The following is a 27908-nucleotide window of genomic DNA, read 5'->3' on the forward strand; positions in this document are numbered from 1 at the left end:
TTTTTTTGTTTGGAAGCGTCTTGTCTCTCGAAAGCAATCAAGTACGGATTCAGAGCTATAAAGTAAGTACTCTAATCAATTCTTTTTTCAAAGGAGGGATTTTTTTTTGACTTGTTCGTATCGCATGAAGTTAGAATTGTTTCTACTCTTTATAAAAGTTGACTTTTATTATTTCCACCCCGTTCATTTTGGAGAATCAAAACAAGCGGCGCTCTTTTCTTTATAAACTTTCTCTCATTTATTGCTGGTAAATGGGTGGCTTTAAGGTTATATCATTAGTTTTTTATGCTGTGGATTGAAAAAAAGATATGAAATAGCTCGACTGTATGGACTACGAGTAACTTAAACAACATTAAACGCAAGAAGCGGTTATTTGTTTTTCTTATTTACTGAGTGCAAAAATGAAGAGCCAAAAGCGTTCTTTAAACCTCTGCAAAATCAGATGTAAGAATTTGTGATGCAATACATTTATTTTTATGCATTGAAACTTTTATAAATTTTTATATATCTTTTATCATTCTTGATGGGTATTTTAGTACATTGACATTTTTAAGGGTTTTCTTTAATTATTGACTACAGATAATGTCTGTACTGCAAATCTTGACCATTCATTAACTCATACAATAAATGTATACAAAGTTTCCGGATAAAACCGGAAAAACAAAATATTTTGTTCATATTAGGAAGGTTAAGACTTTTATTTTATTTTTTGAAGCTAGTTCGAATACAAAAAAAAAGGAATCTAAATGGTTAAAATACAAGCATAAATCATACTTGATGCAAAGGATTGTTTTTTTTTTCCTCTCTTACCCAAATTTGTATAAAAATTCAGGGTCCAATACAGGCTGATTTTGCTACTGTTTTTTGGTACCTTCACAAAAATCTTGTTTTGAAATCGGTACTTTCACAAAAATCAAGTAATAAAATCAGTAGCTGCAAAAAAACATCGAAAATTTCACAAAAAATCGCATTTTAAAATATAAAATTTATTTTTCTGTTTAAAACAAAATTTACTCATAAAACAAATTTTGAAGCAGGTTTATATGAACAATTGCTTAAATAGAAACCATTTGTAGTATTTTAACTAATTTTTAGCTGTTTCTCGCCAAAGTGTATTTATGCAATAATCTTTCAACATATGATTTGTGAAACCGTTTTTCTCATAATTTCCTATATTGTACACAGTACATAGCCCATTAAGCTGAAATTACTATGGTATTTTTCGTACTTCTTAGGTTTTTAGCTCCCCCTCCCCCACCTCCCCAAAAAATGAAACCTGTTAAAAATAATACTTGATGACATTTACACTTTTCGAACTAAAATTTCACTTGTTCTACTTCTCTTTTACAAAAATTAGGATGCCTCTAAAATTTCACAAAAACAATGTTGATAAAAAAAAACTTTCACAAAAATAGAATGTTGCAATACTTTCACAAAAATAGGTAGCGAGAAAAAAATTCTGGATTGGCCCCTGAAATTGAATAGTATGACATAAATGAGGGGAGGTGGTGTAGAATTCTCAACCTTTTCATTTGCTTATTAAATATGACAGCTTAAAATAGAAAAATAACCATTCAACTTTTATGGTTTCCTACACAACCTTTTCAATTTATTGTTGGATTTACCGTCAGGGTTGCTATTTTGTCCACTTTTTTGTTAAAAGTCGGGTACGCCCGAAGAAACTGGACGAAATGAAACACCAACTGAGTATCCATGCATAAATTTATTGTTATGGTGTAATAAAATTAGTATATAATTAAAAAACATTTTGTATTATGAATTAATCATCTAATTAAAATAGAATGATTGTCATCTTTAGAATTTAATAAATAAAAAAAAATTAATTACACATAGGTGCAACTATTTTAGATCATAATTTACTTAAAAGTAATAAAATTTAAGAATGTAAATAAGTTATTGGGCAAGATTACAGTATAATATATTGTAGAGACGTACCGAGTACTCGGTAACTACTCGGCCAATTTGCCAAGTATAACTACTCGGCACTCGGCCAAATTCTGATCAGATGCTCGGCCAATACCGAGTAGTTGCAAAAAATTGAATATTGTCCAAGACAGATATACAAATTTATAAAAAAAAAGAGCTAGCATTATATTCTACAATCGTTTACAATTAAAATTTATAAGTCAAATTTAAATTTTGAAAATAATGAAGTTTGTAATGCTTCATGGAATAAATGTTTATTTTAATGTCCCCAAAGTTAATGAAACTTATTTATTAAAAATTATGCAAAAAAGGTAAGTATAGAAAACATGGAATTTTCATATTAAAAATGGATTTTTGCTACAAATAAAAATTAGTCATAAAGAATATAAAAATACCTTTGCTTAAAAAATAAAAGGACATAAACCAACGTTAAAAGCACAGTGCAGAAACACTGCAGACACGTGTTTTGGCATTACAAGGAATTCTTTTTTCAATGCACAAAATGGGAGTTTGTGGATTTAAAGGCATCCGACAAAAGTCGGATTTTTCTGTCGAATGTCTTTACATTCTTTAGCTCACATGTTATGCACTGAAAAAGACGTTCCTTGTAACGGGGGGGGGGGGGGGGCAGATACACGTGTCTGCAGCGTTCCTGCACATTTGTTTTATCTACTTTTAAAAATTATTTATGTTTTTTGGACTAGAACTATAATTGAATGGTATTAATTTGTTTTAATTCCAACTTGATTAAGCATAGCTTTTATTTATTAATTTTTTATTTTAAAAATAATTTTTTTATAAAATTTTTGACACAAACAAAATTGTTTATACAATGTGTAATTAAATTTCCGCAGGAATTAAGTTTTAAAAACTATTATATGGACAAGGAGGTCTATTCTACTATTCCAATGAGTTCAAAATTCATCACATGTGTGTCAGTGGTTCTTCTTAAAACATAATTGGTATTTGGTAACTCGGCCGAGTAGTGAAAGGCGAGTACTCGGCTACTCGGCCAAAGTGCTACTCGGTACGTCTCTAATATATTGCAATAGTAGAAATTAAATTTAATAGAAAAGTCAAAAGAAATGCTTGAAGACATACATATAAAATGAAGATTTAAAGACTAAAAACATTTTACTGTTATAATTTTTGAGCTTTTATTGATGTCACTCCATAGCAAAATATTTATGTTGTTATGGATATGTTAATGTAATACAAATTACTACTTTTGTAGGGTTGTGGGTACTCAGAACAGTGTACCGGAAGAGGCTATAATGAGCAAGGGGGTAGATAGCTTTTAAATGGCCATTAATCTTTATTGGAGACTAATAAATTGACTAGGAACAGCCTAGCTGTGTTCAGAACCTGTTGCTGATCATCATATTTGTATTTGTGTTACAAAAACAGCTTTCATTTCATGTCAACATTTCCTTTATTAATATAAAGTAGTTTTTTTTTTGTTAAGTATGATTTTAATGTTTTGAGAGACTCCAACCTTTAAAAATTTTTTATTTCTACTTTTTAATTTTAAAAATCCATTTATTATGGGCAATAAACCTCCACATCACAGATAAACATCTCAAAATGCATAGCTGATGTGTTTATTTCTATATATGCATTATAACTAGGCTTGCCAGACGTCCCAGTTTGACCAGGACAATCCCGGTTTTCAGAAAAAATCCCGGTGTCCCAGCCGGTTTACTCCATGTCCCGGAAAAGCAAAATTTGATTACAAATGACCAAAGAGGTCTAAAAATAATTAACTGGGAAGGATATTTAGGATAATTATTTTATCATTTGTAACATTGACCTGTAAAATTAATACCGGATTAGTTTGTGAGGATTTTTGCAACAAGCTTAGATCCAAAAAAGTCCTATAAAAGGAGAAAAGTATAGTTCAATTTTTTATTTTTCATTCTTAAGTGTTTTTTTCCAATTAAAAATAAATTTTTGAATGTTTACATCTAAGAAGTGAAGTGTTCAAATTTTATCTGCTTATGTGATTTTTTTATTACCCCTGTTAAGGTTCATAATTAGTAACCATTTATTCATGACATTAAGAACTAACTGCCCTATAAAACACTCCAAAAATTAGCAACAGGTGTGTACCTTCTGAATACTAACGACTGTGGTGGGGGAGGGGGGTGGACATCCCTGTGTCCCGGTTGCACATTTCGGAAATCTGGCAAGCCTAATTATAACTTATTAACAGTCATTTTATTAGTATACACATTTACATAAACTTCAACTGATCTTAATTTTTTTCATTTTCACTTTAAGATCTTTTTCAATCAATTTTTTATATACATATTTATGTATGCTATTTTTATATTAAAATAGTACTTGAATAGGAAGAATCTATATAATTATTTATTATTTTCAAACTTCAAATTTTTAACTAAAAACTTTCAGTTTACCAAAAATATGGACGAAATGAACAAAAAATGACATTTTGTCCAGGACGGTTTTTTCCGGGGTGCACAAAACAGGACAACCCTGTTCACAGTTGTGAAGAACAACTGCATAAACTGCAAAGTTTTTTCCTGTGCAAAAGATTATGATGCAGGAAAAAAAAATAAAGTTCAGCATTTTAAGCAGATATGTTTTTCTTTTTTCTTTTGTCCAATAAAGTTACTATATTTTTGAATACAGTAGAAGACCGTTATAACGCCATCCTATATAACGCAATTCTCTATAAACTACACTACTTTTCAGAAGTAAACAATAGGTTTTGAAGTTTAAAAAATCCCTCTGCTTTGCTTTGCAAACATAAAAATTGTTAGGCAAATTAAATTTCGAAACAGTTTTTCATCTTTCCATTTTAATTCAGAGTTTTAAAATGAAAATTAGTGTTTACACTAAAAAGAAAATATCAGATGGCTCTTGAAAATGCAGCTGTTATGCAAACCATGAAGCTAGCAGAAGGGCAAGATAATTCACTTTCTTTTACATATTTATTTGTAGATGACTAATTCTATAATTAGTGCTTTACTACTCATTGCAGATAAAGCCCATTCTGAAGTGCTAATATATAGGTGTATTCTGAATATTAGTTTCAAAATTTGAGAAATGATCTATATAATGCAAAAACCTGTATAACGCAAAAGCTCTGGTCCCAAGGTGTGCGTTATAATGGTCTTCTACTGTATAAGTGATCACTAAATTGGGTACACAATAGGGAAGTTTTCGATTTTTCAATTTTATTTTTATATGATAGAGTAACATATATGAACATCATAGGTGAAAAAATTTTTGCGATACAATAAGTAGTTTTCTTTAAATTAATTTTTGAAGTTCAAGCGCTTGTGACATCAAATGGCATAGGAAGTGACGTCATGCGCTCTTCCGATAGGGGAGAAGCCGAAGGTCACGCATTCGACTTCGAAGATGAAACGTAAAAGGCTTATCTCCTCGCATTTAACTCCTTGCGTTTCTGGAACATTAAACCTCTCATCCTCTAGGAAATATTCGAATATCATCATTGATGTTACATGAGGAAGATTATTTAGATTGTGCTTTAACGAATCCGGTCTCCATAGTGTGTTCAAAAGGATTATTGAATTTCTAAAAAATATAAATATCATTGCGCTCTAAATGTCCGTAGCGAAAACAAGGGATCTTCGGCGGAAGGCTGCCCATTCGCCCCCTGTGACGTAGGCTTGTGACGTTTCAGAAGAGTGCACTTTTGTGCGTGGATTTTTAAAAATTCATTAAAAACCAACCACAGTGTTTTAAAATTCGGCGATGGTAAATTTTTTAGTTTTGAGGGTCAATTAACAATATCCAATAGCCAAAATATGAACATTTAATAGGTTGCAACTTCCCTATTAGAGAACTTCATGTTCTGAAAGATACTACCTGGACAATCGAGATAGGATAAAGAATTTTGTTCTCACCAATTTGAAGACCATTGGAGGCAGCAAGAAGCAAAGGGATGTTTTCGGCCAAATACTTTTAATGTTTAAAATAATGTTATGATAAAAAAAAAACTCACTCCAAATCATTTTTTAAACCACTGATAATGTACATTTAACTATTAATGAAGCAAAATGACGCTTTAAATGTGACCTGTGCTTTGTTTTTATTCAACCGTTGCATCACCAGTATAAATAATTAAGGCAGAATTGGAAGGGGGAGGGTAAATAAATGATTTAAATTAAATCCCATGTTTTAAAATCTTGTATCTTTTTTAATGTTTGATTTTCAAGGAATTCATTTTTGAGTTGTTGAAAAATGTGTTTGAATTTATAATGTTTCTTTTGTTTTTAGATTCAGGATACTCTCAAAAAGAGAAAAAAGGAAATTGAGTACTTCCACGAAAGTGAAAGATCAAATTAAAGTCGAGATGAACTGGGTGAGTGAGACTTTTTGTGTTTCGCTGTTACTCTACCGAAATGAAACTAAATTTAAGGTAACCCAATGTTTTGCAATAAAAGAATAATGGGATGAAATTTAAAATAAACTTTTGTTACTACTGCTAAGTTTTGTGCACCTAAAAACTCGTCCAAACGACCCTCACCCATTAATGAATTTCAACTTATCAGATTTTTATCGACCACATCAGTCCTCACCAGGGTTGGCTTTTTCCCGTCCAAAACTTGTTTTTCCCATCCCGCCCGGAAAAACTGGGAAATACTGAGAAAAAGTGGTAAAAACCGGGAAAAACTTCCAAATAACAATACGTAAGAAATATTTTGTCTTTCTGAATCTGATGGTCTAAAATGAAAGTTAGAAATAAATAGTTATTTTAAAATTCTTTTGGTTTTAAAATTATTCTGTAGGAAAGGAATATAAATAAATAAAAATTATTGTATAAAACATAAAATTTGCTCTCAAAAGTTTTTAACAATAATTAATTTTTTAAATAAATATTTTAGAACATAATAAAATAAAATTCTTAAACTAAAAAATAGCAGGGTCATCAGGAGAAGCAATAAATAATTTGTGTTTAATATAAACAAAGTTTTTATTACATTTTTAAGTAGACCTATGAAACTTTTTTTTTTTTTTGAGCAATCACGATTGCTTATTGCTTTCATTTGACTGTTTTTGGCGTCCTATCATTTTATTTTCCCGCCAGCACTCTGCAGCATCACCGTCGACCGGCTCCTCATGATGCTGCTCCTATAGCAAAAGCCGTCTCCAGGTTACATCAATGTCCTACACACACACACACACACAAACACATACACACACGCATACATACAGACACCCACACATACAAAAAAAACAACATACACACATACATACAACTACCCACACATTCATGCCTGCACACAGACAGAAACACATATGCCTACACACACATACCCCCCCACACACACACATTCATACACAGAACTACACACACACTTATGCCAGCACACAGACACAAACACACATGCCTACACACACATACCCCTACACACAACACACATACCCCTACACACAACACACATACCCCCACACACAAACACACACGCCTACATACACATACACACACGCATACATACAGACACCCACACATACAAAAAAAACAACATACACACATACATACAACTACCCACACATTCATGCCTGCACACAGATAGAAACACATATGCCTACACACACATACCCCCCCCCCCCCACACGCACATTCATACACAGAACTACACACACACTTATGCCAGCACACCGACACAAACACACATACCTACACACACATACCCCTACACACAACACACATACCCCCACACACAAACACACACGCCTACATACACACACTTGTGATTGCGAAAAACCTAATTTGAATTCAAGATGTCAAAATTCAAATTAATTTTTTTTTAAATTTTGGTTCGGTGTGATATTTACACAGAATGTTTTTTTTTTTTTTTTGCATTATCAGTAACAGTTGTTGCCAGATTCTTGTCCACTCTAATGAAATGTTTCACAAATCAGTCGAAGACAGGGCCGGAAGTGGAAGTGTGGAGGCCCCGGGGCAACGAAGGAGTGGAGGCCCCTAATAAGGGTTCGAAAAAATCATCATATTTTCGAAAATATCCGATACTTTGATGTATATCCAAATATTTTGATATATATGTATCTTACTAATATTATATATGCGAAAGTTTGTCTGTATGGATGTATGGATGGATGTATGGATGTTTGTTACTCTTTCACGCAAAAACTACTGAACGGATTTTGATGAAACTTTACAATAATATAGCTTATGCATCAGAATAACACATAGGGTAGTTTTCGTCCCGTTATGGGGGGCAAAACCCCCTTAGGGGGGCAATAAAACACAATTTTTGTATAAATTCTCTAATATTGGGATGAAAAAATACTTGCACATATTTACATTATATGTCCATCGAAAGCTCTGATTTTTCTGCTGAAGATGGCACCTGTTCGAAATTTCTAAGTAGAATAAAAAACGAGTTATGAGCTTTTTAGATCCATGTTCGAAGGCTTTCCTCAACTCAATACGGTATTTAGTGTATCATCTCAACTCCCTGTCGATAGCGAAAATTGTTGTATTGTTGACTTTCTTTGCTTTTCGTGATTGTTCAAGGCTTTTCTCAAGTCAAATCTTGAAGTAAGATTTTTGCACAAAATTGGCAAATAATACATGATTTGACTGATGATTTTCCATTTAAACGGAACTTTAATGTAATTAATGGTTTTTATTATTATTTATGCTGATTGAACACTTACTCATTATTCATTCAACCAGCAGATCGCCAAAATTCTTGCAGAAAGATTTCCGTAGCTGATGCATTTGGCAGTTTTTTCAACGTTGCTGTTTTTGAAGCCGAAGACTACGTCATAATGTTTCTCAGCTTTCACCATGTAAACAAAATATCGCCAATCAAAGAATTTTCAAAAGACTTTTTTTACTGTGTTAAATAATCCAGCAACTAAATTAGGCAAATCCATAAACAGCACAAAAACTTCCATTAATTTTCCTTTTTGCACAATTTCAAACAATCACCAAATTTTATTACTTATTTTGGTAACATTTCGGATGAAACTGTTTAGCGCCATTTTATGGTGACCAAAAATATCTTAGCATCTGGCGACGATATCTCTGTAACGAAAATTAATATCATATCGTTTTACAAAGTAAGGAAAGAATGGGGGAGCATCATCGAAGGTACCCCGAAACGACTTTCGCAAATTCGGTAAAATCGCACCAAGAGCCATAATGATTGAAATTTCCCGAAATAACTAAAGCAAGTATAAGGGGATTACGAGCGCAGCTACTTTTTTTAATCACTTCGTACTTCATTATCCATATAGAGAAGGTTTTAGACTCCATGTTAAAAAAAAAGTATCAACAGATTAATCTTTTTAAATATGAGAAGATTAATTTCATGTTTTTTAAATTTGTATATGCTTAAATATAGTGCTTTCGTTTCTAAATCAATACTACTTTGTTCTTTATACTTATTGCTATTTTAGTGTAATGGGTAAGGAAGAAACTCGATTTTTAATCATGTCAAAAAGATGTTTTAAATTCTTTCACTTAAAGCAGAAAACAAAAGCAAGTAACGATTTTTTCTAATAATTATTACTGACCCAGGCAACGCCGGGTATTTTTGCTAGTGGTTAATAAAACAACTGCTCAGTGGGCTTAAGGTAAATCAAGTTGTAATAAATGTACACATTCCGACACCAAGCAGCTTAAAACATTTTCTTTTTGCATTTCTTTTCAACAAAACGGTTCAAACACTTGATAGTTTATTGAAATTTTTAAACTTTTCAATTTACAAAGTTTGAACAGAACAACGTCTGTCGGGTTCTCTAGTATGAATGATATTTTCAACTCGTGAAAGTTAGGATATTTTGTAAAAATTTTATTGTGGAGGCCCTTTTGTTGTGGGGGCTTCGGGGCAGTAGCCCCACCTGCCCTCCCCTAAATCCGGCCCTGGTCGAAGATATTTCTATCTGAATGCATTAGAAACACTGCAAAAAGCATCTAATGTGCTTTATTACATGATGCTAAAACCCAATGTGTAAGTAGATGACGAAAAATTGTCCATTTTTGTAAAGTTTCTTCTTTTTTTCTGTCTTCCAAGCTATTATTTACTTATAACTCAATTTTGATACTTTAAAAGATTGTTTGAAATTGATGTTTTTAAAAATCAGCTTTTCTCCATGCGGGAAAAACATAGTATTTCCCAGGACAGTAAATACCGGTTTTTACCATGGTATTTACCGGTGGTGGGAAAAACCTTGCCAACCCTGGTCCTCACAATGATGGTTTGGATGCACAAACTCTTAGATATTTCTTTCCCACTTCTCGGCAAAAATTTCGAAAAAGAAATAGGAAAAATGTCATTAAGCAAATTTTTATGACATTAAAAAGGGCTGTCCTCTGAACACACACTTTGGATTTTGAAGCCAACATTTTCAGGCTATGTTTGATTAAGTTAAGGTGGAAGGGGTGTATCAGAGATTTAATTGGGTTATTAAGATTAGTGGTTCAAACAGCAAAATTTTCCAAAAAGTCCTAAAAATGCAATATTAAGCCTTCTTTAGTCTCGTCAAGGAGGTCATGGCATCCTTTTGGATCTTCGTTTTGGACCCATGTTTAAATTTACTACTCGGGGCAAGAGCCCTGAACTGAAACCGGTAGTTCATTCATGATTTTAATTCGAAAAAAATGCTGTAAAGGGGGAAAATTACAAAATTTTAGTTCGTCATTCATATATGTTTGACTCTCAGGGGAGTTGCAATTTTTCACTGTCCCTCCACACATTGGTGATTGATGAAAACAGAATTTGTTGTTTGAAATGCTTGTGGGATTATTTAATCAGTATAGCTTTTTTTAAATGTAATATATAAAATATGTCTTCTTTGTTTAGGTCTATAAAAGCTTAAAGGGTTGACATTAGTGGAAGTCCTGGGCCCCGAGTGCTCCTTTTTGAAGGCACCCTTTCATGCTTCAGGAGGGGACCATTTCCCTTCCCTGTATCCATGCCTGATTACCGGTTCTGTCACAAATTTTACAACCAAATGAAGCATATGTGTAAAGAGTAGATAATAATGGACATAACATAACACTTCAGGGTCCCCTGTACCTACCACTATGTGTGGTTTAAACGGTTGGATGGGGACCTGGAGACAGCTGTGTTAATCGGTGAGTTAATACATTGTATATGTCCTACAAAATGCATGCAATACATGAAATCATATTCCGACAGACGGGAATTTTGCTTACACAATTTTAAACTCACATAAAGATTAATAATAATAATAATGATAACAATAATAATAATAATATTAATAATAATAAAAACATACACACACATATACACACATACATATAGATATGGATATTTATATATATATATATATATATATATATATATATATATATATATATATATATATATATATATATATATATACACATTACACAGGGTACACAGCTATACACCATTGAATGGTGGTAGCAAATCAACAAAGTGACACAAACAGACAATACACTCAGCTACATTCACCAAAAACAAAGCCAACAATCATTAGATTGTACAATGTAATAGGAGACATGCAGAAGGACAGAATGTCTAAAGAGGCAACCATTAGATACTAAAGCTGTGGGTAAATAAAGATAATAATAAACAATGAACCAACACAATGTTCCTTAACATTATATTTTTCTTAAACTATGTTATGCTGTCGGGAAATCGGCACTTACTTTTATAATTGAGCATTTAAAATTCAGCATATTTATTCGACTTATTATAAGTTATCTTGTGAGAAATTCTTGAGGAATTTTGCTTGATTAAAATAACTACATGATGCGCTGCACACCTGCTAGGGTCGGCCCTGTCCGTTCTAAGAAATCTGTGTTTCCTCTGTTCCAGGGAAGTAGCTGTGGAGCGAATGGTGAGCTGCCATCGACGTCCAAGCGTCAATTCGAATATGGCGAAGGACAACGTCCCACACACAAGTAAGTTGTCTGTTGTTGAAAGGACATTGTGCTGTCATTCATTTAAAACGAGAAGGGAAGCCTTGAGCTCCTTCCCTGTTGTGTCACATTTGGAGATGTAAAAATAATGGATATTTAAAGGTGGTGGGTAAAGCAAAAAAAAAAACATTCTTGGGAAATTTGGGAAAAAATAGAAAAATTGAATTTTTCGTCAAGTAAAATGTATTTAACAGACATAATTTCTTAGAAAACATTAAAAATAGTAAACGTTAGATTAATAGAATCAATGTTATTTATTTCTTTTTAACAGAAATACAATGTAACACCAGATTGAGTGATTCGTTTTGATGAAATTTTGTGTGTGACAAAGTTGATCTGATCATGGTTTAGTGCCGCATTCTAATGAATTAACTAGTTTAATCATTTGATATTTTGAAGACTCTCCTTAATCCACACACAAATTGTTATTTAGTGTTTCAACCCCACTCCCTGTCGAAAGCCAGTCTTGCGTAAATTTCGTTCATTTGAATACTTAAGGGTGTTCTTAAGTCAAATCACAAACTCAAGTTTTTTCCACCCCACGATCATTTTATGATGATCATAGGGTGGGGAGAAGAGAAAAATATTGAACATTGAACTTTTATTCATTGGTCGTCTTGATAAAGAGTGTTATTATCTTTCATTGAGGTTTATTTATTTTATTATCTATTATTGAGGTTTAAGCCCAGGAGATATTATAAAAGATTGTAATTTATGAACGTCACTTATAGTGACCACAAGAAAATTTGAAATCTTGCTGATCCCCTTGAAAATTCGCAGGTTGCCTCAAGTTTAGTGCACAGGAACTCAGAGGTAGTTTTTACATCAGTCTTCTGTAATAATAACTTTTGGGCGGTGATTAAGAACTGCTCGTTCATTACGCTTTATCACCAGTGATGCTTCCCGACGGCAAGGGAGTCACAATCTTCCGAAATTTCACCATGCTACATCAAAAAGTGGGGAGATGGTATTGTTGGTCTATATTTAGTGAACCCATCTAACATACAGTAAATACTTCGCAGCACTCAGTTTGAGAACCTCTGAGTTAGGTAGTACAGTAGAAGACCGTTATAACGCACACCTTGGGACCAGAGCTGTTGCGTTATACAGGTTTTTGCATTATGCAGATCATTTCACAAATTTTGAAACTAATATATTCAGAATATATATATATATATATATTTCTACTTAAGAATGAGTTTTAACTGCAGTTTGTATTAAAGCAATAATTACACAATGTACTATTCAAAAAGTATGTTTCACAATCAAAATAAAGTGTATCCTGCAGTTCTCCTATCTTTATAGTTTGCATAACAGCTGCATTTTCAAGAATGATCTGTTGATCTGTTTTTTTTTCTTTTTTAAACTGTGAATTCTAATTTTCATTCAAAGTCTTTGAATTTAGATAGAAAGATGAAAAACTATTTCAAAATTTAATTTGCTTAACAATTTTTATGTTTGCAATGCAGAATAGAGGGCTTTTTTTTTAACTGCAAAACTTATTGTTTACATCTGAAAAGTTGTGCTGTTTATAGAGAACTGCGTTATATAGGTCGGCGTTATAAAGGTATTCTACTGTACTGCCATTACTTGAAGATGTTTCAAGATTTTTTGCTTGAAGTTGTCTTAGTAAAACATACCATGCTCATGTGCCCTTTCTCCTACAGTCTTAAAAGATGGAAATTAACATCTGAACTTCTAGAAGTAGAAATTAATGAAGAAAACATGAACTTCATCCAACATTTTTTTGGCAATTTTCTGTTGAATCCCCACTTTATGCCGGATAATCTGACATGATCACCCCATAACCCCCCAATCGATGCCGGATATCCTGCAAAAATCCGTTGGATATCCCACCCGATGTGGGCTGGCCGGATGGATACCGGATAGTAAAGGATCGACCGGATATCCAATGCACCCCCGATGGGTACGATATTCTCAACACGTGGGGCGATAAAAATACTTCCTTCGTTTTAGATTTTAATTCTTTTGCATCTTTTAAGTACTTTGATGTTTTTGGATACCGGAAATTATTTTGACACATGCTACCTCAGATTAACCTATTTCAGTCTTTATCAGCACTCATTTAGAAAAGTTCACGCTTCCAGACAGTCCTAACTTTTCCTTTAAAACATTCAATTTATCCACGAATAGTTCGTGGGAAAAAAAAATTGTTAAGAGACCAATTGCTCTGTAATTTTTCCACATAAAAGGTATATTCCAGCTGTCGTTTTCCAATAAAAATTGAGTGTACAGTCAATCCTCATTTATCGCGGTCAATTTGTTCCAGACTCTACCGCGATAACTGAATTTCCACGAAGTAGGATTCTGTATTTATAAACCGCATATTTTCCTAATATTTTCCTAATTGGAGCGCATAAAACATACTTAAGACAATTTAAATAGGTTTTTAACATCTGTAGAGCCCCTAGACATGAAACGTAGCCACCATTACATTTGCATTATTTAAAAAATTGCACAAAATATGAGAAAATGAGTTATGTTAGACGTAATAGGTATCACATTGTTAATTATTGAGAAATAAACTACACGCACACATGCAGTTCGTACACACTACTACTAATCTATGAAAATAGGTCAACTTGTTCGATGATGAATTAATTGCCAGTTAGTGACTGTATGTGCCCCCGTTCCTCCTCTACAATTATCCTCTTTTAAGGTATTATGTATACAACTTAAAAAGCTAGTACATTCTTAAACACCATTTACAATTACAGATGTAATAATACAGTGATTTATACTTTTCAGTTAGTGTTTAATGATTAAAATGTGATAGCGATTTCCAACTCTTTCTTCAACGATTTTATACCTCCACTCCCTCAACTAGTACAGCTACAGCCCTCAGAAGTGCTTACCTTACTTGAAAGACATACTTTGTTATTCTTATGTAGGAAACAGTTTACACGAGTGCATAAAAAAAGCTAATTAATATATTTGAAAAGAAAAAAAAACCGCGATGTAGTGAAGCCGCGAAAGTCGAAGCGCGAAGTAGCGAGGGACGACTGTACTATTCATTTAGGGGACCAACAACAAATTGAAAAGACAAAAAAAGGTTTTTGACCATTCTTCATTGTAAATAGCTGAGAATAAGCTATAAATTTCAGAAATATGTTAACGAACTATGTAGAATTTAATTTATTACTTTCGTGATAGTATCTCTTATGCCCACGGAGATATAGCCATTTCTTTCAAAAAAGGAATTTTTTTTGAAGGATTTCTACTCATAACACGCAGAGTTTTCCGCCAACCGTCACTAAACTTTCAGAGTATTTGACAGCATACAAGAGAAACATAATAACAAAATTTGAAATTAAAATATTGAAAATTGGTTGAAATATGAACGTTTAAAGCAGTTGAATTTTTACTGCGCATGCGCGAAAGATATCAACTTATAATCTTCATAATCCAAAGCCCAGATAGATCCTGAGACTCATAATAAAATTCCATCTTTAAAATTTAAAAAGTTATCAGCGAGCTAATGAGCCAAGTTTCAATAATTCTTGGATAGGCGATGCATCGTATGGGATCGTATGCAAATAATTCGTTTTTAACAAGAATCTCTCTGCACGATAACAGTAGGCTTGCCAGATTTCTGAAATGTTCAACCGAGACACCGGAATACCCCCCCCCCCCCCGTCGCAAGTATTCAAAAAGGAATCACGGATGGTAGTGGACTCAAGTAAATTTTTTGATTACAGTGAAATTTTCAGAAACTATGAGAAACTCAACTTCCATCCCCCCGTAAAAAAATTAGACATATGCAAACAAAAGTTATTGAAAAGAAACATTTCAATTTTTTTTTTTTCAAGACATTTTTTCAAAATTTTGGACTTCAAACACCCTTGAAAGGAACACACCCCTGGCTGGTTTTAATTGTGTTTTTGAGGGTAGTTCAATATCAATGCCTTGAAGAAAAAGAAATTATGAGCCTAAACCAGGGGTAATAATAAATGACACAAGCAGATAAATTTAAATTGCTTATTTCTTTCACGTTAATATTTATTACAGTAGGCGCCGCTTAATGTGATCACTTTGGGACAAATGCAATTTGATAACAATAACCGAAAAGAATCCAGGAGACACAAAATAATGATTTTTTCCAATTAAGGTGCATTTATTTTGGCAATTTCAAATTAAAATCACAGTTACTCAACTGAATGCAGTTTTAAATTATAAATTATTAAATTAACAGAATGGAAATATCTGAATTATAAAAAGTTAAAGCTAAATTATGCAATTTTTAATCACATAGTAATAGGTGAAGTAAAGTATGACCGTTTTCCCTGACATTCGTAAACCAGTTTCAAAGCACATTCAGCTTTTCTATCTTTTCCAGCATGGTTTTGCTTGTTGTTTACATTTTAATTTAACTTCGCTTTGTTTTCAATCTCGACACAATTCTTTAATAGTTAACAAAGTAATGGCAACAATGGAGGTCCTACATCATTGCCTGCTACATGTCCAGCGACTGAATTTTTTTAGGTGCAAAAGAAGTTTTCTTAGGGGGAGTCTGTGGTCACTGGGGGCGAACTTTCTGTAGCTTTATTCCTAGAAAAAATTTGAACTGCTATTGAAAACCACAAAATGCTACCCAGAAAGTTAGTCCCGTCAGGGTTTGCCTATGTATTTTTGTTAATTGAAGAACAAAAACGGGGAAAAATTGAAAGTTTATGAAAAAATGATAACAATAAACGAAGACGCTGATTACAATTCCGACTTTTTTAATTGTGTGTTAACATACAAGTGTTCTGGGACTTCGTGATTCTGATAACATTAAGCGAATGATAACATTAACCGTGATCACATAAGGCGGCACCTACTGTAGTTACTTCAGTTTAAAGAAATACTTTGAATGAGAAATAAAAACTTGAATGATATTTACATGTATTTTTCACTCACTAGGACTTTTTTTATTTATCTTTTGGTTTTGATGTTGTTGTAAAAATCTTCACAAGCAGATTCGATATTGATTTTACAAGTCTATGTTTCAAATGACAAAGTAATTATCCAAAATAATCCTTTGCAGTTAATTATTTTCAGACTTTTTGGGTTATCTAACCAAATTTGTCTTTCTCGGGACCTGATATAAACCTGGTGGGACACCGGGATTTTGCCTGAAAACCGGGACTGTCCCGGTTGTAAAACCGGGACGTCTGGCAAGTCTGGATAACAGGAAAGTGTTGCGGTTTTGAGAACGACCCCCCATCATTCGTCCACGTCCAAGAATTATTGAAATTCGACTCAATCTTTGCTAATAATAAAGCTGAATGTCCCTCTGTCTGGATGTCTGGATCTCTGGGACGCGCATAGCGCCTACACCGTTCGGCCGATTTTCATGAAATTTTTCAACAAGTTAGTTTGTACCATGGAAGTGTGCACCTCGAAGCGATTTTTCAAAAATTCGATGTGGTTCTTTTTCCAATCCAATTTTAAGAACAAAAATATCATAAGATGGACGAGTAAATTACGAAGTTATCATAACGTGGAACCGTAACATGGGTACAAGCCAATTGGCGAGAAAATTCACCATACATTATTTGTAAATAAACTGGCGAACCAAAAGACCTTTTACTTTTCTGTTACGGGCAAAGCCGCGCGAGTACCACTGGTAACTTTATAAATTTGAAAGATATTTAGCTGTAATTTTATCACGAGTTAAAGGATCCACTTGCGCTTTGGATTATGAAGTGTTAGGAAAATGCCTCCATTTTAGTTCATGGAGAAATTCCTAAAAAGCTAAAAAGTGTTTTTAATTGATAGAACTTGTATTTGTACTTAACTTGGTAAATGATTCTACTCTCCTGAACAGGCTACTTGAATGTTTACCCCTCTGTGAACCAACTGTGACACCTTTGGAAGCCATATGAAGTCACAGTGTGAGTGTTGAGTAACAGGTTGCTTATATGCTGGTAGGAAAAATAGTTTCAAAAGTTTTCACGGTTGAAAATCTCTGAGAGTCGAGGCGAAAATTTACATAAAAAATAATCTGAAGCAAAATTTCTTAAATTTTCATCCAGTTATTGTAAAATACATATAAGGGTCATTCTTCAAAAAGTGTAACTTTTCTGCCACACGCCTTTTACAGTAAAAACTTTAAGGAACAATTCATTTGAAAAGTATTTTTTAATTTGATCAAAAATATATCTATTTAAACCTGCCAGCAATTTTTTAATAATACTTCTTATTTTAATATATTTTTGGTTCACAACATGTGAATTCTCACTTCCGTGGCATGTCACACACCTTGAGTGACTGTATATTTTGCTTACAAACCTGTTTAATGAAAAGTATATGTTTATTTATTTATTTTTTTTCCTTTCACAAGTGTCTCAAATGCTAATTAATTAAGTACAATTACTTTTTAATGTTGTGTTTGAGTCCATTTTTAAGGATAAGTAGTCATGTCACACGAAAAACTCGCCTCCGTTACCTAAACACAAAATGCCATTCCTCATTGACACGTGGCACAGTGGGGCAAAAAACGCCAAAAAGCGCTTATAAATGGGTTTTTTCCCCCTGTACCCCAAATGTTTTTTTCCCAACTGAGGATTAATAAATTTTCACAGGTCTACCTCATAGGCAATCAGAACTGGAATTTTAGAGCCCTTCGTCCACTATAAAGCTGAAGGAAGCCTTTAGAAAGTTTACGAACCGTGAGTGCGGGAATTTACAAAAATTTCTTTTAAGCACACACAGTCTATATATATATATATTTTTTCCTATTAAAGGCGGGTATATTTAATTTCTCTCGTGTCCAACGATAGTAATAGGATGAAAAAAATGAGTAATCGAATTCTCAAACCAAAAATCGGTTTTGATTAGCACCAAAAACTTCGGAATTCAATTTTATTTTTTTCAAAACACTCTACAAAAAAATGTCCTCTTAGAAATTAATATTGATTAGTCATAAATGGTCTGTAGAAAGACCCTGAAAAGGAATGAGCTGCGTAAACCTGCGAACTTTGGAGCCTGAGCCCAAGCAAATCGAGAAAACTCCATTATAACATGCCTGTGTAAACGAACAAGCAGGAGAGGTTTAAAAACACTTTTAAGCGCTTTTTGGGGTTTTCGCCCCACTGTGCGTGGCAGTAATAACATCACATTTTATTTTCCATGATACGAGCGATCCCCCTTGTTTATTTTGAGCTATATAGTTGAAGTTGTGAGATTTTTGTCCAAAAACAAGAAGATAGATTTTGCTTCAAAAACTTAGTGTGGTTATCCTGGCTTCTCACCTCCTTGAACTTGAATTTCAGAGTTGTAAAAGTCAAAAGTGTCCCCTTCCTCCCCCTCATAATGTTTTGTTAAGCAGTTTTTGTGAGGATCCTTTAAAATGTTTGAAAGAAGCTAAAGTCGATTAATCTACTTTAAAGTACATAAACCTTGTGTTCTGATTTACTTCAAATGTGATTTTAAAATATATTTTTTAGCATTTTAAGCTCCTTAACTACTAAATCTTTCTTATGTAATCTCACCAAATTGGTATTATAATGCTCTGTATTACTTTGAAAGATTGTTATAATGATTTAAACAAGAGCGTATTAAAGCAGAAAAATCACTTTTTCTATCAAAGGAGTACTCATGAAGGAATCGTGATATTTTGTACCTTTTGAATTCGATATTTGTGAGCTTTATGTATTTTTCTGCACTAACCTCTGACTGCAATATTGCCCTCCTTACAAAATCAAAGGGATTTTGTTGAAATATATGTTTTATGTGTGTGTGTTTTTCGTTTTTTAGTTTTTACTTATGTTCTAAAGAAGTAACATGAAATGTTTTATTGATGTAGTTAAGTTATTTTCATCTCTTCGGGAGGGAAACAGTCCCCCCCCCTCAAAACCGCAACTGTTAACAACTATGATATAAATGCTTCAGCAATATTTTACTGAGTAATGATCTTTTAAATGTTTTTTCTAGCTCTAAAATGAAAAGTAAACATAAACACATTTTAGTTACTGTATCAATCCTCATGTAAATAATAAACAATGATCGAGTAACCCGCGTGTTTCAACGATGAAACTCGCGCCACGGCATGATCATTTGATGATATGTTTCGGTAGTGTTTAACACATGCAGGGAAAGCTTTATTGTGACAAGGCAGAACTCGATCCGGTGACTTAACTGTTTTACTGGTACCGTAAAACAGGATGAAGCGGATCACTTTTTCAGGTCTTTTTTTAATTTACTCGCAAACAAAAGTATGAAAAAATCTGGAAAAAAATACATAAATTCTTACATTCCTCCTAAATAGTACTATCCAACGGAAATTATTCTACATTAATAATAAAATTTTTTATTTAATGTTAAAGAGTGATCACCATATGATTTCTATAATACAACAACTTTTTCTTTATACAGGGGTTAAGCGGATGAGTGAATTCCGTTTTTAAAAAACATACTGTATTTTTGTAGGTATATTTGCATGGGTGGGTGTTCAGTAACATACAAAAACGAAAGATAAAATGAACACAACGAAAACGAAAGTATATGGCATGGCATATATCTCCGACGATCTTTTTAGGTTTGACTGCAAAAACAGCATTTTCTAGATGTTGAAGATTGTACAAAATGCTTGGGTTCATCAAGAGATCTATTTCAAACAAATCTAAGAAAGTTCTTCTGCCTTTATATAGGAGTTTAGTAAGACCTCATTTGGAGTATGCTGTTCAGTTTTGGTCGCCTTATCTGAAGAAAGATATTTTCGTATTGGAAAGGGTTCAAAGAAGGGTAACTAAATTAGTAAGGGGACTCTCAGATTTAGATTATGATACCAGACTTAATAGGCTTAACATGTACAGCCTGGAGCAAAGGAGAGTCAGAGGGGACATGATTCAGTTATTTAAATTCATCAAAATGAAAGATGTAAATGGATTAAATTTTTGCGGGAAAAGCAGGACAAGGGGTCATTGTTTTAAGCTATTTAAATCTCAGGCTAACTTGGAAATCAGGAAAAACTACTACTTTAGCAGGGTCGTGGGCACTTGGAATAGCTTACCGGAAGAGGCGGCAATGAGCAAGGGAGTGGATAGCTTTAAGAGGGCCATTGATCTTCATTGGGGACTAATTAATTGACTAGGACCAGCCTAGCTGGGCCCAGAGCCTGTTGCTGGTCGTCACATTTGTATTTGTAGTTACGTTTTGCCGCTGATCCGAGCATTTTTGACATACTTGCGCGGCATGATCCATTCCACCCCACTGGTGTGCCTGTTGTCACAAATTAGCCTACAACAAAATATTTCGATTAAAAAAAACACTAGTTAATAAGGATGGCTTTTCAGATATCACAATAACTCTTTCATGTATATAAGTCACTTACCTTTTTGTTGACAATAATTCGATTCAGATGTAGTTGAAATCGTCCAAAAAACCGTGATTTGTTCACTGCTGTCACAAATCTTGTAATACAACGAATTTTGGGGTTATAACACAACAATACAATTATCGGAACCTGTAACGCCATTTTGAATTCTTCAACTACTCCCGCATAGACGCGAGCACGTGTTACCTTGAAAATAAAACCTGTGATCCCTTTCACCCCGCCCGATTCACTTCACCCCGTTTTACGGTAAGACTTTCATTTTTATAAAACGAAGAAACCAAAACAATGAACGCTACCTACTGGAGTTTAGGATTCATCCACTGGTGTTAAGGGTTAACATTTCATCAAACAAAATATCACCAAACAGGCAATGGCTTCGTTCAAATTTAGAAACATCTTTCACCCGTCACACCTTGATGGGCGATTTTCTAGTTGTTAATAAACATTATTTGGAAAAATTTTAAATTGTAGTCAGAACATAAAATTATAAGCTTTAAAATGAGAGGTAAATAATGGAATTTGATAAAGAAATAAGGAAGATTTTGCTTGGTGACTGAAATACAGGCTGGAGAAATAACGTATGAGGTGTTGTATAAAATACATGTGTGAGGGGTTCCATCACTTGTAATGCCTCTGGGCCCCGAAATCCTCGATCCGGCCCCGATCATAACGTGGACGAGCAAATGAACGCAGCAAATGGTCGAGCAATTCATCATCCATTATTTGTAAATATACAGGCGTACCAAATGACCTTTTCATTTTCTTCTCCGGGCAAAGCCGTGCGGGTGCCGCTAGTGTAGAATAAAAAGGTTTTTACCATAGACTAATAATAAGAATAGACCGAGCTATGGCAACCCTTTTGCTGCTCATAAACCAAACCATGTGACTAGTGGATATTCTAGCAACAGCGGGCGTTGATCGTAACAAACGATCAACGCCCGCGAGAAAAAAAATAAATAGAATTGATGGAACACGGAAGAATGATCTTTTATGGAGTCCGATTTGTAAATTTGTTATTCTAAGTTGTAAATATTTTGTTAATATAGTGAGTTTTTCGTTTAGATAGTATTGTGCATTTTCTTTAGTCAATTTCAATAACTCTCTAAGCAATTAAAGATGCAAGCGCCCAATAAGAATCGGCAAACGGTAAGATTTTTATCTACAATTTCAATTTAAGATACCGATTAGCACATTTTTGCGTAAACGCAAAACGTTTACGCCATTACGTTCACGCCAACGCTGACGTAGCAGTTCCGAATGAAATAAAAGTTACTGAAAACTGTGATCAAAAACTAATTACTAATGTCAAAATAATGCGTAACTAAAAGAAAACAGTTCAATCTCTGCACCTGGAAAAAAATTATAATAAAAACACATTACGTCTTAAAATACATGTCGTGTGCCAAACTATAGATAATGTTGCCATCTAGTAACCATGCTGCCAAAGTTTTCGCCAAGCCTCCCACCAGTCACATGATGTATCCATGAACCAATTTTTTCATCATCAAGTCTGGGAAAGCTCGGTCTACTCTTATTATTAGTCTATGGCAGAGTTTCCGCAACGGTCGCATTTTTCGCATAATGCGAAAACACTATCTGAATTGCGAAAATAATGCAATGCATTTTCGCTTTTTTGCTCAAATAAAAAATAAATTTAAAAAAAAGAAGAAATGTATGATCCTAGAGAGGAAGCATGCATGGCGATAATCAACTTAATTTTTTTTAAATCTTAGCTAAGATGTTTAAACTACAATTATGTTCAATAACTATTAGTCTTATCCAGCATTATGTCCCCCCAATAACTGCTTTATTAGGAGGATGGGACTGCAACGTTCTAAACACCAATCGTGTTTTCTTTTTTTCTTTTATGTTTTTAAAAAATAGCTGTTGTACTTATTTTTTCAAAGATGTCACAGATGAAATATGAATTGTATCTTCAACTGTAGATGAAACACACTGAGGCATATATAAATATATGAGAATGTGTAACATTTTACCATTTTGCTAACATTTTCCCCTCAATTTTAGCTTTTATGCTAAGAAACTTTTGAACCCAACTTAAACCCTGGTCTATGGTTTTTACTGAAAGTTCTTCCGTTTGCTGCTCATAGATAAGTCATTTTCATTTTTTTATAACAACCGAATGTGTGTTCACCCTCTCTCTCTCTCTTCCAGGAGACGCCGGCGGCGACGTGCATTGGAGACGGAAGGGGACGGAATGACAGCGTTGCATCATGCGGCAAGGATCGGAGACGCGGAGAAGATAAGGACACTGCTGGAGGCTGGATGGGACGCGAGAGCGAGGGATCGATCGGGACGGACGCCCCTCCATCACGCCGTGGGCTCGGGGAGGGAGGCCGCGGCAGAAGTGCTGCTGGGGGCCGACCCCGAATGCGACGAGCCTGACTTTCAGGGCCGCCGCCCCCTGCATCTGGCCGCGAGAGCAGGTCTCGTGCCGACAGCCAGAGCGTTGGTGTCGAGGGGTGCGCGTCTGCATGCCAAAGATGTACTTGGATTCTGTCCCCTGCACTACACCCTGGCGAATGGACACAGCGGTGTAGCCAGAGTGCTGCTGGCGACGTACGCCTGGAGGGGCATCGCGATAGATTGGGAGGAGATGGAGCTCTCGCAGGAGGAAGAGGAGCACGGCGTCCGGCTGCTCTCCGAGTGCGAGGCCGAGATGCGGGACGCCCGGGCGGAGAAATCGAGGTTCTCCCTCCTCGCCCGCCGACACCCCTCCCGCCTGGCCCGCTGCCTCTCTGACGAGGCGATCCGCCTTCTCTCGGACCGGGACCTCCTGACGCAGGATTTCCCGCTTTTCGGCGACCTCCTCCTCGTCCGACTGGGGGAGGTCCGGGAGAGGAGGGCCCTGGAGGATCGATTCCTGCGCTGCTTCCCCCTCCTCTGCCCGCCCCTGCCCCCCACCTGCACCGACGTCCTCCTCGCGTGCCTGGCGGACGACGACCTGAGGCACTTCTCCCGAGCCGTGGAGCTCTAGTCCCGAAGATATTCCGTTCGAGTGCCTCACAATGGGGAAAAAAATAAAGATCACAGGACTTGAACTTTGCTTGAAATGTATGAATCTCTTCTGTTAGAATACAGAAAGTGCCCGAGGTGGTTTACCGAACCTTGTTTGCTGGTTATGTAACTCAGGAAGATTTGTTTTCCTTGAGAAAACCGTTTAATAGCTTTGTACATCATTTGCGAAAGTGTATCAATCGCGTCAATAAAAGGAATATTTTAGCCTTAAATAAAATCTGTTTTCCTATGCCATATTGGCACGAACGAAAGAGACACTTTTACTGCAGAAATATTTTTCACGCACTCTTTATGACCCTGGTAAAAAACGCAGGATAACGTTAACATGGCTCGATGCGGAATAGGCCTCTGCGTACAATTCACCAAAAAAAAAAATGGAAAATCGCATTGTTTTCTGCTTACGTCGGTTTGGCTCGGAGGTACAGATTTATAAATGCATTTTTTTTAAAAGTTTTGGTGTGTACTCGCAGATTTTGTAACCGACATCTGTTTATTTTATTGGGGGCAATGCCTAAAATGACAAAAAATTGCCTTATAAATTAATGCATTTATTATTTTACTAATGTATATAAACGTTGTTAAAAAGCATGCAGCCATTTAGCAAAGGAAAAAAAAACACCTGTTTCGGAGTTGTGAGGAATTTTTTTTTGAATGCAAAAGATGTGAGAAAATGGCACAGAAGACTGCGTTTGTCGGGTGTCCTTTCGTCCATAGGCTCGCATTTTTGTGCATTGAAAAGTTTCCTTTCGCCTCCATACATACAACAATGTACATACATTCACATGTACTCAGTTATTTATTTAATTATCAATTTAACGACAAATAGTGTAATAGTCTCTTTGAGACAAGAAACTAAGCTCCCTCTGCAGGGCCGACGCCAAGGGGGAATGTGCGGGGTGCTACCCTCTCCCCCCCACAGTTTTTAGAAGTGGGGCCGCCAATTTCCTTCTAGCGATGCAAGAAACGAAGAAAAAGAGAAACTCTTCGTTGTTTAAAAAAAGAAAATAGTAAACATAATATAGTGACTAAAAGCATTTTTTTCTCTAAAATTTAAATGAAAATGTTATCTTAAAATGCAATTTAGGAACATCCATGATTCTCTTTTATTGAGATTATCTAAACAAAATAAATAATAAATTATTAAATAAAAACAAAAAACCCGACCGCGTAAAAACCGAAAAAACTAAAAAGAAAAATGTATAAGCTCCAGTAATTTAGAATGTTTTTAAGTACTACTGAATAACTTCACCGTTGAAATAGTTTTATAACCGTACACAGGTAAGACAAATCATAAATTCAAAAGCAGAATAGAAGGACTTTCAGATGTCAACGTTAAATTTTGATTAAATTCCGTCGATTGATTCTTGGTTATGCTCTGGTCTAAACTGTAAGTTTTATATAAAAATTTAGCTAGTGTTCTTGTTTTCTGGTCAATTTTTTCAACTTCATTCTAGAAAAATAGAGAAAACAGCTAGAGTTATTTTTGTTCTTTAAATACATTCCGAAAGACAATATTGAGAAAAAAAAACCACTCTGCATACAAAATTACTATTTTAACTTCAAAAAGAATTTCCAATTTTGACTAAAATCCTAGGAACCTCCACAATCGAGCGGCGGAACGCGCTTGCTCCGGCAGCTGCCTGAGCGCAGTAATGGAAGTTATGGGTGTTATTTCCTGCCTTTTGTGTTGTAACTCTTTCCTGAGTGTCCTTCCAAGGGCAAGGCGCTCTGTTTGCCGAAATCTGATGTATAAGAAGTTGCTGTACAATAATAGTATTAACTCTGTACAAAGTTTGGTTCAATAAAAGTGTTTACCTATCAGCACTCGAAGTACGGGAGCCTGTAACCCACACTGAGCTTATCCCCAGGTGGCGGATAGGGGAGTGCCTCCACAGGATCACCCCGTGGGTGGTAGGAGGGAAATAAAATACCTCCCGCGGTACAAACAGGCAATCGTTCCCCCATTCTAATGAATACTGCAATAACCCCTGATCATGTTTTTAATTGTCAGGCCGTTAATTCGCTCCTTCCTCCAACTTGGAGCACCACCAATTGAAATCCTGTACAGACATCGGGCTCCAGAATTAACAGATCTTGTTATCAAGACTTTTGGAGGCATCTAAACCTTTCGCACTCTGCACGTCATTAGACACGACAACAACCTATCAGATTTTCAAATTTGTAACACCTCAGAGGATAGAATTTCCCTAAATTTAACAAATTGAGGATTACTCCCATTTTTTATTTTTTCAGCTAAAATTGCGAAAAGCGATTCACTCTTGCTAAGTTGTTCCTGGAAGGCATTTTCAATTTTCTTAGAATAAATGCATTGGAAATACAGTAGAAACTCGATAATTTGGATTACTTGGGATCCCCGACCCGATACGGAACATCGAAAGTCCTGATTATCCAATGAATGAAAAAAAAAAAAAAAAAAAAAAAAACAGAAATAAAGCATACTTAATGAAAATCACCTTAAAATTAAACATATAGAATGACACGTAAACATGTTTACTTTGTTTTAAAGTCTGTAATCTGATGCTGTGACAGTTCAATTTTTTGCCTTATCGAGGGAAAAAAATGGATTCAAAAGTTGCATTGCCAAGAAAAGGGAACTCTATCAACGACCTAACGCGGTCTTGCCCGTGAGGGGGTAAAATAAGCTAATGTTTCGGAAATTTGACGATCGCTCCTCAAACTAAAAAAAAAAGTCGTTCAATCCGGATCTGGACGAACGGGGTCCGAATTTGCGGGGTTCTACTGTACATCTTCTCGGGGTGGAAGGAATATTCATTCCATATCACCTATCTATTTGAGCAAAGCGAAGAGAAGAAGAGGAACACAACTTTTCGTTCTGGCAACCGAATGATTTGTTGACTTTAATTTACAGCCTTGTCGCTGCTAGAAAGTGGTGTGTACGGAGTTTTTTTTTTTTTTTTTGTTTCGTATACGCGTGAATATATTCTGGGAATATTATTCGCTGTTCCGTGTTGAATTTGGATAGTTAGATCATGAAGATAGTCATTGAACTTAAACGTTTTCACAGCAGATGGACAGCGCTAAAGGCGAATGTCATGGAAATAGCAGGTAGGAATTTGATTTTATATAGGACCGTCCCAAAGGGGGGGGGGGCGATCGGGGCAATCGCCCCGGGCGCCACGAAATGAGGGGGCGCCTCAAGGCGCCCCTCGTTTCGACGGAACACGACGACATTCACACGAAATGAGGGGCGCCCTTCGTATAAAATGCTCCGATTGTATAAAATTAGGGGCGCCTTGTGGCTCCCCCTCACTTCATGTATCATAGATACGTAGCCATAGACACACAAAATAGAGAATCATTGCAATGATTCTCTATTTTGTCCTATGGCACGAAAATATTGATGCCTCTCAGTCTCCAAAACATTCGTTTCTTTTGTATCATTGAAACGGATACAATTTTTGAGAATATGACTGTTTAGAATCAAACAAAAGGCACTTCTCATTTGCCTAGTTCTCACCAAATTTACTTGGGTTCTGCTCCTGCATGCAGTGACGTAACTAGAAAATTTTCTTAAGGGGGTACATTGAAATATATATATCTATATATATATATTTGTTGATCGGATAAGAAAAAAAGATCAAAAGGTGTCCGGTCAAAATT

General features: G+C 35.0%; 1 protein-coding gene across 1 annotated transcript; it reads left to right on the forward strand.

Annotated features, from left to right (window-relative positions):
- LOC129232362 (26S proteasome non-ATPase regulatory subunit 10-like) lies at positions 1-24372 on the forward strand. The gene is made up of 4 exons (XM_054866514.1): positions 1-62; positions 6217-6301; positions 11784-11869; positions 23403-24372. The coding sequence occupies exons 2-4, from the start codon at positions 6293-6295 to the stop codon at positions 24223-24225; spliced, it is 918 nt and encodes a 305-aa protein (XP_054722489.1). The 5' UTR covers positions 1-62; positions 6217-6292; the 3' UTR covers positions 24226-24372.
- The last annotated feature ends 3536 nt before the right edge of the window (positions 24373-27908 follow it).

This window comes from Uloborus diversus, unplaced genomic scaffold (genome assembly GCF_026930045.1).
Source record: "Uloborus diversus isolate 005 unplaced genomic scaffold, Udiv.v.3.1 scaffold_12, whole genome shotgun sequence".
NCBI lineage: Eukaryota > Metazoa > Arthropoda > Arachnida > Araneae > Uloboridae > Uloborus > Uloborus diversus.

Bases quoted from the DNA above. Each gene is read 5' to 3' on its own strand.
- LOC129232362 (XM_054866514.1), top strand. The intron at 11,870-23,402 runs GTAAGTTGTCTG...TCTCTCTTCCAG, and splicing joins GGACAACGTCCCACACACAA to GAGACGCCGGCGGCGACGTG.